General features: G+C 30.6%; 1 protein-coding gene across 4 annotated transcripts; it reads left to right on the forward strand.

Moving 5' to 3' along the window:
- Positions 1-5,431: 5,431 nt before the first annotated feature.
- On the forward strand, positions 5,432-9,114 carry LOC107847990 (glycosyltransferase BC10). 4 transcript variants are annotated; one of them, XR_001667727.2, is made up of 3 exons: positions 5,433-6,687; positions 8,154-8,198; positions 8,527-9,114. XR_001667727.2 is itself a non-coding variant. In XM_047399818.1 (2 exons), exon 1 carries the CDS (start codon positions 5,603-5,605, stop codon positions 6,665-6,667), a length of 1,065 nt encoding a protein of 354 aa, XP_047255774.1. In that variant the 5' UTR covers positions 5,432-5,602; the 3' UTR covers positions 6,668-6,687; positions 8,527-9,114. The 4 variants fall into 4 exon arrangements, 2 of the variants coding, with proteins under 2 accessions (XP_047255774.1, XP_016548116.1); XR_007047507.1 differs by having other exon boundaries at positions 5,436-6,687; positions 8,154-8,378; XM_047399818.1 differs by lacking the exon at positions 8,154-8,198 and having other exon boundaries at positions 5,432-6,687.
- The last annotated feature ends 3,309 nt before the right edge of the window (positions 9,115-12,423 follow it).

A 12,423-nucleotide genomic window follows, 5' to 3' on the forward strand; every position in this document is an offset into this window, starting at 1 on the left:
GATCAGACGTTAGGTGAGTCTGAAGCTCGATGTGCCAAAAACTAACTTCAGACAAATAAGAAGCAAGCAACTACAGACATTTTACTTGAAGATCATATAAATTATAGTTTTAGATTTTAAACAAATACTTTTAGTTGTGCAAAAACGATTCCAAAAGTTGAGGAATCTTAGTAGCTTAGTTAGTTAGTTACCTGAACTTCCACCTTGTTGGTGAGGGTTCGATTTCCCACATTGTAATCTCCTCCCTCATTCCCCTTCCCCTTCCCCTTCCCCTGGCCCCCTTTAAGAAGAAAAAAAAAAACGATTCCAAAGGTAGTACTTTTATTAGATTTGTATATTGCAATACAAAGATCAGATCTAACTTTTAGAATTTTGTTTCCAATCTAATGGTGTAACATAAATGGTATAGTTGAGCATAACAACAACATATTCCATGCGATTCACAGATTTGGTTCAGGCAGGGTATTATATACATCAAAACAAGTAGTTAGGGTTTACATAGTAAAATTATCATTTTATTTTTGTTACTGTCTAAAAATTATCTTTATCTTGTAGTTGTTGTTCATTTTGTTTTGTGATGCTTTCACTTTCGTTTATTCTCTTTCTAGATTGCTCTGGATTATTTTTCTTGTGTCGAGGGTCATCTACTGGGAACAATCCATCTACCTTTGAGGAAAGGGTAAGGTGACCAGAGGCAGGATCAACATTTTAACTTTATGAGTTCTGAAATTCAAAATAATAACTCCGAGTATTATTAACGAGGTTCTAAACTTAAAATTTGCATACGTTTAATCAAACTCATATCTCAGTGCCTAGCTCCACCTCGGGTAAGGTCTGTGTAGATTCCAATCTCTTTATACCTCACTTAGTGAGACGACTACACTAAGTATATGCATATTATTGTTATATTATTTATTTATTTATCATTTTTTTTTTAAAAAGGTGTGTTAAATTAAACACAACAACAACATACTTAGTGTATTCCCGCAAAGTGGGGTTTGGGAGGGTAGGTAAACGCAATTCATACCACTACCTCACATGAAGTAGAGAGGTGTTTCCGATAGAACCCTGACTCAGACAGATAACAGTATAACAAACAGAAAATATAAAAGCGCATAACCAAAATAGGATAACACACCGGTAGATAATAGAGAAAACAAGACACCCACAAAGTAATACTATAAACTATTTATTCAAAATCGAAGATATCACCGAAACACCACGAATAAACAACTGCGAGCATTAATACAAACAAAAGTACTCTCATCTATTATTACAAACAAACAAATAAAATAGATACATGGATTAGTATATATCAAGATGTTTCGTGTTGGATGCATGAAGGTATAGTGCACATGAAGGCAAATATAATAAATGTTGTGTTTAAGGTTTGTCCAAGAAAACAAACACAACAAACATTTAGCACATATAGGAAAACATTATTATATGTGATTTTAGCGTATTGGCATCTCTACTTCACGAGGTTGTCATGTTCATTACTATTTTTAAGTTCACACATGTGGGAGGTGGTATTGTTTATCTGAAAATCGATACAGTTGAAATGTTCTGAGGTTAAGGATATGTACTTCGATTTAACTTATTTGGTTAGTTATTAGTGATAATACTCATAAAAATACTTGAACTTTGATCGAATTTTTAGTTGAGTATACTGAACTTTGCGGGGGTCCTATTACCCTAGACTTTTTTTTCCATATTTTAATGACATATATCTGTCCACTGGGACAAGTATAAATATGAGGTTGGTGCGTGCATTACACGCGCCAATACACGTGTAAAAACGAGATTGACGCATGTATTACACCGCCAACCCGTTGAAACTGGATATAGAGTTTCAGAGGGAATTAAATCCACTTTAAAAAGTTTAGGGGGTTAATAAGACTCCCGCAAAGTTCAGTATGCTCAACTGAAAGTCCGATCAAAAATCAGATATTTTTGTAAGTATTATCCCAAGTTATTAGCATGTAAGTGAAGTTGATAAAGATCGGAAAAGTAGAGTATAGTAACGTACTGTTTGAGCCGAATCTGAAGATGTTAGAGCGTAACCGGTCTCAGATCTGAAGATGTTTAATGCACTGATGTGTACATTCAATTAGAATCAGAGTTGTGATCCGAGTTTTGTTGATCCAGCCTTGAAAGCTTTGTGGTGCGATCTATGTTTGTGATTTTCAATGAGGTCTGTGGTGATATCATAGAAAATATTTGTACAGACATACATACTATATAAGTGCAATTAGTGGGTTGGTTTTGGACATTCAAAAATTACGTCGTGCTTCACGTTGTACTTCTCTCCTTTTATTGTGAAATTTCTCTGCCTCTGTCTTTGATTTCCCACAAGAATTTCACGTAAATTTGTGTGTTTTTATTTTCTTTCTGCTTGTGGTTTGTTTATTCTGTCCGATTCACAACAGAAGACTCGAAGATTATTGTAGTCAATTTTATCTATAATACTCATCCTTTATAATAATATTTTTAATGTATTGAGTAAGTTTTTTTAAAAATTAATTTTTATTTTATAATATATTTTATTTTTGTAATAATTTTATAACAATAATCATCATTCTAATGAGAAAAATATGTGAATTTTCTCATTAGATTATAATCTCGAAATAACTAATCTCGAAATATGTTATCTCATGCATTTTGTGACAATCAAACATGGGATAAACTCATCTTCGAAATTGATTATCTTCATCTCTCCTACCAAATGACTCCTAATCTTAGAGTGTGTACAGTTTGTATCTCTACCTCAAAGGTGAGCAGAGGTGGAGCTACTCTTTGGCGAGGGGGTTCATCGAATCCTCTACGATGAAAAATTATATTATTTATATATGATTAAAATTATTTCTTATGTGTATATAATAGATGTTGAACCCCCCTTCAATATAATAGATGTTGAACCCCCCTTCAATTCATTCTTATATTTATTTCTCAATTTCTTTAGTGAAAATTCTGACTCTAATACTAAAAGTGAGGAAGAAACGTTATTTCTGATATACTACCGATTCACAAGAAACTATTAAATAAAAAATAATTTTTTTATCCTTTACATTGTGACTTGACAATTTTTTTTTTTTTATGTTTTACCCCTTACATTAATTATTTTTTATTTTAAATTAAAATATAAACATCATCTAATAGGAATATTATGATAAACTAATCATGTTATTAATTATTTTTAATTAATCATGAAATACTCCCTCCGTTTCATAATAAATGAATTGTTGGATTTTGACACACATATTAAGGAAAATACATTAAAGACATAAATTTAACATAATTTTCTATTTTTACCCCAAAAAAAAATGTTGACCTTGTAATACCTTTTTAAAAATTAATTAGCTGTCAAATTATAATGACAAATTTAAAAAAAAATCCAATGATTCACTTATTTTAAAATATCAATAAATATCTCAATAATTCACTTATTTCGAAATGAAAGAAGTATTAAATAAAAAATAAAATTTGTATCTCCGTACAATCACGGATCAAAAAATGTGAAATAAATACAACTCCACTAATATTATTATTATTATTATTATTATAGAAAAGTTAAAGTAAGTGGATAGCAGGCAAAAGTACAAAGTCTTATCATGTACACGGGTCCCTATGCTACACAGCTATACCCACACCTTCCTTCTGCAATTGAAATTTCCTTGAAATCTCTCTCTTTTGTCACTTTCCATTCATTTACAACCCACTCTTCCAAGTTTTTTGGTTTCCAATCTTATACCATAAGGGGCTGTTTGGTAGCTCCAATTGTTTAGTAATCAGACTAAATAGGAACCTTTTCATTCTAATCATGTTTGATTGATAGTAGGGCCTCTGGCTACGTTTGGCCCTAAAATTATACTGGATTAATTTTTTTGAAATTGGAGTTAGAGATAGAGTTGTATTTGGTCTTGAATATAAATTAAAATTATTTTTGAAATTTTGTAAAAAAAAAATATGAGTGAAAAAGGTGAGAACTTGTTGTCACTTTTTCAAATACAATTTCGAAATTATATTTGAAATTTTCATGGTCAAACACTTCAATTTTTACTTTTTTCATTAAAGTAAAATTTCTCGGAGAAAGGTAAAAAAAAAAATTATCATCAAACTGTTACTCCCTCCGTTTCATAATAAATGAATTGTTGAATTTTGACACACATATTAAGGAAAAGACATTAAAGACATAATTTAACACAACTTTCTATTTTTACCCAAAAAAGAAAAGGTTGATCTTATAATACCTTTTCAAAAATTAATTGGTTGTCAAATCATAAGGACAAATTTGAAAAAAAAAATCAACGATTCACTTATTTTGAAACATTAATAAATATCCCAACAATTCACTTATTTCGAAACGGAGAGAGTACTAATTATATCAGTTCCCTCCTCAAACCCATTACTATATGAGAATAGATTATGTTGTTGGAACCACTAGAGTTGGTATGGTGGTTCAGCGCCATGTTTCTTAAGCAAGAGGTCGCGGGTTGACGAATGGAGCAAACTTTGTGGCCAGTTTCCTATCGCTTAGTATGCTGATAGAGGAACGGAGGATTAGTCTCACGACTGTCAATTATGCAAATACCTTGGGAAACAAAAAAAAAATACTAATTAGACTATGTTGTCTTATCTCATTCACAATATTATAATCTCAAAATAATTTAGTTTACTCACCAAGTTCATTCTCAACAATGGACATCCCAAAATAACGATGAGATCTCACTGCCTAATCACTTTTTAGTCGAACTCGTTACACTAAACTTAAGGCCCGTTTAAACGTGAATTTTTTTCACTTTTTCAAAAAAAAAAAAAAAATCAATTTATAATAAATATAACTCTAAATTGATGTTTGATTACGAGAATTTCAAATATAACTTGAAATTGTATTTGAAAAAAGTGAAAAATAAGAAAAAATCGTTTTCACTTTTTCTTTTCATATTTCTTCTCTCACAAAAACTCAAAAACAATTTAATTTATATTTATAGATAAACACAACTCCAACTTCTGTTTAAATTCCAATGCCAATTTTAAAAATTTTAATTTTTATGACCAAATACACATTTATATAATATAATACTATCAGCTTTATACTTTGTAAGCTATTATATAGAACCAGATTTACCACACCCAAAAATATGTTTTTTGTTTTTTCATCCAATATTCGATACTCGTATTAGAGCCTAATTAATTCAAATTTGTGTCGGATAAGGCCTCATTTGGGAGGTAGCACTCCCAACAGAGTTTTTTTCATAGTGAGGATCGAATCCTCAATATCAGATTAAAGGTGAACTAGCCTTATACGCTCTGCACCACAACTCATGTCAGTAGACTTACTTCACCCAATTTTTTTTTTGATTTCTTATTCTATATCCGATATCCACATTGGAGCAAAAAATATTAATCCACAAGGTTTGTATTTATGGTGGTTACCCCCACCCACCTTACACCAAACACCAAACCACCTCTCTATTTCACCCACTCTCTCTTCCATCTTCTTCATTCTCCCAACCCCCCCACCCCATCAATGGTGATTTTGCTCTAGAACATATTTTCTTACAAAACATACACACTTTCTTGAAACACACACACACACACTATGTTCAAATTATCAATACTCATCCCTTCTCTCACACTACTCATATCAATCTCCCTTCTCATACTACTAGCACCAAGAATCCTTCCAAATCATCAAATCACCATTTCTCTCCCTGATGAACTAGATGATCTTTCCCTATTCAACAAAGCCATTGCTGCTGAAACCACTTTTCCAAAACACCCCTCACACAAAAACAAACTCCGTCTAGGTACCATCAAAGTTCATCAACCAAAAATCGCATTCATGTTCCTAACCAATTCAGATTTACACTTTTCGCCATTATGGGAAAACTTCTTCAATGGTAGTGATCCACATCTTTACAATATTTACGTACATGATGATCCATATATCAAGATACCTCCATTGAAGGGTGTTTTTAAAGATCGTTTAATCCCATCGAAGCGAACTCAACGTTCGTCTCCTACACTTATATCTGCTGCAAGAAGGTTACTTGCCTATGCAATGATAGATGATCCAACAAACTTGTATTTCGCTCTTATATCTCAGCATTGTATCCCATTACATTCGTTTAGTTACATGTACAGATTCTTACTTGATGCACGTAGACTGTCTAGGAACATGGAATTCCCTAGTTACATTGAGATTCTTGATCATTCTGATTCGTTGTTCGATAGGTATAATGCTAGGGGTGACAATGTAATGTTACCTGAAGTGAAATTTATGGACTTTAGAGTTGGGTCTCAGTTCTTCGTGTTAACTAGGAGACATTCGTTAATGGTGATTAAAGATAGGAAGTTATGGAGGAAGTTTAGAAAACCATGTATAAATGTTGAATCTTGTTATCCTGAAGAACATTATTTTCCAACTTTGTTGTCAATGGAGGATTTGAATGGTTGTAGTAAGTATACATTGACAAATGTGAATTGGACTGATAGTGTTGATGGACATCCACATACTTATCATCCATATGAAGTTTCTTCAAAGCTGATTTATGATCTTAGAGAGTCAAATTCTACATATTCTTATATGTTTGCAAGGAAATTTTCACCTGATTGCTTGAAGCCTTTGATGGAATTGGCAGATTCAGTAATTTTCAAGGACTAATTCTTGTTTTGCCCCCATTGGTAAGTGATACATACTCTCTTGGTTTTGGTTTTGGTTTCAGTTTGTTCGTCTTACTTTGCTTTTTAATGTTACACAGGATATGTTGTTGTTGTCGCATTACTTACCTTTTTAATTCTAAACTTTTCACGTGATGTGTTTAGGACGGTAGGAATAAAGGGCATTTAGGTGATATGTTGTTGTTATTGTAGTTCTCACCTTTTTAATTCTCAACTTTCCATGTGGTCTGTTTAAGATCGAAGGAATAAAAGGCATTTAGTTACATTTAACATATTTAGTTTAAGGCGACAAGATTTAAAGTTCTTTTACTTTATTAAATTCCTTGTCAATCAAGTTAACATCAGACAAATAAATTGAAATGGGGAATTAGTTCTTTTCTTCTAGTTGAGTTAGGTTGAATTGACTTCGGTTTTGCTGAGTTTACTTTGTAGAATTAAGGGGTTTGGCACCCAATGTGTGGCTGGCTAGTGGTGAATGAAATTAATGAGTGACAAATTTACTCTGTACCTGTACTTTTGTTAGGTGGAAGTAGGTGTGAGGTAGATTTGTTGTGTCCTAAGCGGTTAATAAAATTTTTGGAGGAGAAATTTACTTTGTATTGGTGGGAGGTAACTGGTGCTTACATCGTCTAAGCTGATTTGGACGTCATGATTATGATTAAAAAAAAAAAGAATTAGGGGTTTCAGAAATGAATGGTTGTGATTTAGTATTGTAGAAGTGGTGATAATGCTTTCAATAGAACTTGACTATTTTGGTGGTGAAAAGGTCTCTTCAAAGTGCAATATGGCCAAATTTTTCTTTGTGCTACAGTTTCAATCTATCTAGATGGGATTTTCATTTGACAAAGTCTTAAAATTTAGCATATGCATGTGAACATCGACACTTTTTTTTTTTTTTCTTTAAGATACTTGTTTTGTTAGTACTTGCTACTTACCATTAGTAGTTGTGAAGGTTTAATGATTCTTTTTATGATTTTTTTTTTTTTTTAAAAAATGGTACTTCCTCCGTTTCGAAATAAGGTATTACAAGGTCAATTTTTTCTTTTTTTAGGATAAAAATGAAAAGTTGTGTTAAATTTATATCTTTAATGTTTTTTCCTTAGTATGTGTGTCAAAATCCAACAATTCATCCGTTATGTAACGGAGTGAGTATGTTGCTATCCTTTGTGTTTTAGCAAGAAATTTGTAACTTTCACATGTGACTCTTTACTTTTTTTTTTTTTCCATTTTCACACTATTGATTAGAAACTCTTGAATAATATGCTATATGAATCTTGAAAATGTTGCACCTTGTCTTTTGATGCATCACCTTATCTCTGTTGCCTCTTAAGTCTTGAATACAACCAAATGAATAGATGAGAGAAAGAACAATAATTAAATTGAGGCTCATGTTAGGAAAATACTCTTATTATGTACATAGTATAGTCCCATTTGTTTTTTTCTTTCAATTATTTGTTGTTTTTATCTAGATTGAAAATCTGGACAAGCCAGCCTTTCTACCTCGCAAGGTACGGGTAAGATTTGCGTACACTTTATCCTCTTCAGATTCCATCAGTGGATTACACGTACATTTTATCCTCATCAGACCCCACTAGTGGATTACAAGCTCAATTTATCCTCTCCGGACCGCATCAGTGGATTACATTAAATATGTTGTTGGAAATTTGGAAAGTGTCAATAGTCATCATACTATAGTAAGTGTAGTCAATTAGTTAAAAATTAGGAGGAGGTTGAGTTTGGTATATCAAGCCTAACACCACACCCCTTATGTGTCAATTGAAGCAATGAGATAGTGATCTAATACTGACCCTTGTGCTGTTTTTTCTTATATTTTATACATAGGTGATGATGAAGGGGTGAAGACAAAGATGATGTTGTGAAGACAAAAAAGAAAAAAAGATAAAAAAAGAAGAGGTTGTTGTGTAGGAGTAACACTTGTGGGAATAAGGTTTCTTGAAGGGTTTGTTAAAAACAACATTGCCCTCAAACCAAGTAAATCCCAAAAGCAAAGTATCCAACTCAAAGCTTTGGATATGCTTTCAAAGAAAGCAATGGAAAAACTAGTTTTAGTAACATGTCTTAGTGGTAGGTTGTAGTAATCCTTTGGTGTTTTTGGGTGTGTTTTTCTCGATGTTGCTCGGACACTTCAAAAATGCATCAGGTGTGTTATGTTATCCGATCTTTCAAAAGCAATGTATATTTGGAAGATCGGCACGGATGTAGCTACATTTTTGGAGGTTCTGAACAACGTAGATTTTTCCTGTACATATTTGGAGAGTATATATGTGTTTTAGGTGAATTATTATGAGGGTTTGGCCTTTTGAACAAAATAAAGAAAAGTGCTAAACCCATATTACTTTTTTCCACTACTTGTGGACATGTATCAAATCATAATATTTACTATTCAGTGTAGTAAATGATTTAAGAGAAGTTTTTCTTTGTGCCCTCCTTTTGTTTTCTTAAGTTCTTTTTCTCTTTTCTCTTGGCAATTTGTTTATTTGTTATAGTTCCTTTGGGACATTCAATAAAATTGGAACAATACTTTTGCTAGTCTCTTCTGATAATTTTCTTTTTGTCCGTTTCAATTTATGTGACATAGCTGAATCGATACGAAATTTAAGAAAGGCGAAGACTTTGAAGCTTGTCGTCTTAAACATACAAGTAGTATCTTATGTAGGCGTAAAATGTTTAAAACTTGTGACTTTAAATATGTCATTGGCCTTAAATATGCTATATTGTTCGTGTGATTATATAAGGCTAAAAGGAGCATAAAGTTAGTTTGTGGTGATTACTACAATTAATCATCATTAATGGACTAGATTGAAAAATTTAACTCAAAATTTCAAATTCAAAACAATATTAAAAAGGGCAAAATAACTTCTCTCAGATTTGATTAGTGAAAGTTATTTTTCTTTCACCGTCAAATATCTTTTGAAATATAATAACTTCTCTCACATATGAGTGAAGGTCATTTCACCGTCAAATATCTTTTGGAATATATCTTTTGCAAAAAAAATGACTTTCTTCGCACCAAACAAATCATAACAATTAAAAAGAATTATTTTTTTTTAAGAATAAAGAGACATGCATAAATACAAAATTCTATGGAAAGTAATACTTGAGATCTATTAGAAGGAAAAGCTATATAAAGAAGATGCTTTTATCTTCCACTTGTTCTAAAACATTGGATCTTTGTGTAAAAAGAAAAAGATTATGCAACTAAAGTTTTGCAATTTTTTAATAGGAATTTTTTTGGTTTTTTCCCCAAGGAAAGCATCAAAATAATTTAAATATTTTCTAATTAAAAATTATATAATGGCTAGTCAAAGTTCAAAAGAACAATACTTTTTTTAAAAAAGTAAATAATCTTGGGTCCCACATTTCCTTTGGATTCTTTATTGACAAAATCCAAGATCATCTTTTTGTGAAGAAAAATGAATATTTTGTTTAAACTATTATCTAATTAAAGTACATTTTGCTCTTTAAAATATAATCAACCATTCCCACACCTTTTGCTCTTTCTTTTTATTTTTATATTATCCCCCTTGATTACTTCAAGATTATTCTGTCAGGCTTATCTATTCTTATCTCATTTATTGTAAAAAGATTTTAGCTATCGCCTAATCATAAATTTTAAAAATAAAATTTAAAATGTTTTAGGATTATATATTTTTTAGGATCATAAATTGTAAATATTTTGTAGGATTATATATTTGTCTTTGTGAAGAATATAATAATTCAAAAGGAGTAAGTCACTATTAAAAAGTATGTTGGGATAGTAATTCGTAAATCATAAGTGTATTTTTCTTTTTCTTTTTTGTAATTAAATATCTTGAATTCAAATATCTATTCAGATCTCACTTATGAAATTATATCTAATATATTATTGTGATACTTATTTTTTATGATAGAAAAATATACTTGTTCATACGAAACACACCATTAAACTCCCACTTGTTCATCATTGACAAATGGATAACATTGAAAACTACCTTTTAATAATTTCCCACCACAAATTTTCTTTAGTACCACCTCTGCCGGTGCACATAATTTAATACTTTTTCATTTAAAGTAAATTAATTTTAAATAATTTTTTAAAGAAAATTATAGATGTTAAAATTTTGTGTACTCTACAAAAGAAAAAAGTTTAATTTTTGTTATAGGTATTGAGGGGCTACTTTATTACGCCTGTAAAAAAAGTGGCTTACTAGAAACATCTTGAATATTTCATAAACTAATAGATATTCGTAAAGAGATCGAGATCTCAAATATCCATAAAATCATGAGATATTTATAAAGAAATCAACAATCTCTCATATCTCAAAAAATCATGTGATATTCATAAAGAGATCAAAACTCTCTCTTCTTCATAATCAAATACGAAGATCTACAAACCCTCATTTCAGAGATATATGACCTTCGCATTATGGAAAAATTCATATCAAATTCAAATATGTCTACGTTCGAGAAAAAAACTATTGACGGCCCTCAAATTACGGAGAAAATTAAGAAAAAAGAATCAAGGGAAGAGCAGATTTGTACCCAAATCGTTTATCAATAAAAAAATTACATTTCTTTATATTTTTATTTGTGATTGAAGATTATTTTTCACAAATTAAATTATGTTGAAAATAAAAGTTAATTAATAACATTAATTAAGAAATAATATATTAGTGTTATAGCAGTTAGTATTTGATTGATGAAGCATTCACATAATACTTCTAAATATATTTTATTAAATTTTCAAAAAAAAAAAAAAAATAGTATACAATTAAATGATAGTAACACTTTTTTAACAAGTAATATATTCACTCTAAATTACAAAATCGAAAGCATATGTTTGTCCTTTTTCTTTTTTCTTTATAATAATATATACCATAATTCAATGGTGTCCCCACTTATTATTTTGGACTTTCACCAACTAGTGACCAATATGTTGGATTGATAATGACTTCTTGTGGGCAATGTTACCCATATTACTATAGAGAAAAAATTTATAGCCTAAATGATACTATAATTCTTCATTTCAATTTATTCGTCTGATTTTGAATTAATATCAAATTTTTAAAAAATAAATAAATTTTTAAATTTAATTATTTTAAATTAAAAATATGTAAAATATATATATATATATATATATATATATATATATATATGATTGGTCTATTTGAGTTGGATGGTCGATTAGTACTTATTGCTTCTGTATTCGCAACAGACACACAGCGCTACCCAACGCCTAACTTCGTCTTCCCTACTCTTCTGATTGTGCTATTATCAATCGCGAATATATCAATACGTTATTTAGTTTTCTACTCTTAAACATGTAAAAATTGTTTAAAAAGAAGACAATTTTTAAAAATAAATGATAGTATACTTTTTCATTTCAATTTACTCGTTTAATTTTAATTTAATATGAATTTAAAAAAAAAAACTTAAATTAAAGATATATAGAATATAAGACTGATCTGCCTAGGTTGGATTGTCGATTAATACTCCTCATTGCTTTTTGTACTCAAAATAGATGCATTGCGCCATCCAACGCCTAACTAAGGGTGTCAAACGGGCCGGGCTACAAAAATCGGCCCGATTTAACCCGACCCAATAAGCCCTAGGACTTTAGGGTATTGATTTTCGGGCTAATTTTTTTATTGATTTGGTCCCGGTTAACTCGGCCCGGACCAAGTCCGGTTAGGCCCGCCAGTTAACCGGTTCGGTTAAGTGTTTTTTTTTTTAGAAATT

This window comes from Capsicum annuum, chromosome 11 (genome assembly GCF_002878395.1).
Source record: "Capsicum annuum cultivar UCD-10X-F1 chromosome 11, UCD10Xv1.1, whole genome shotgun sequence".
In the NCBI taxonomy this organism is placed as follows: domain Eukaryota; kingdom Viridiplantae; phylum Streptophyta; class Magnoliopsida; order Solanales; family Solanaceae; genus Capsicum; species Capsicum annuum.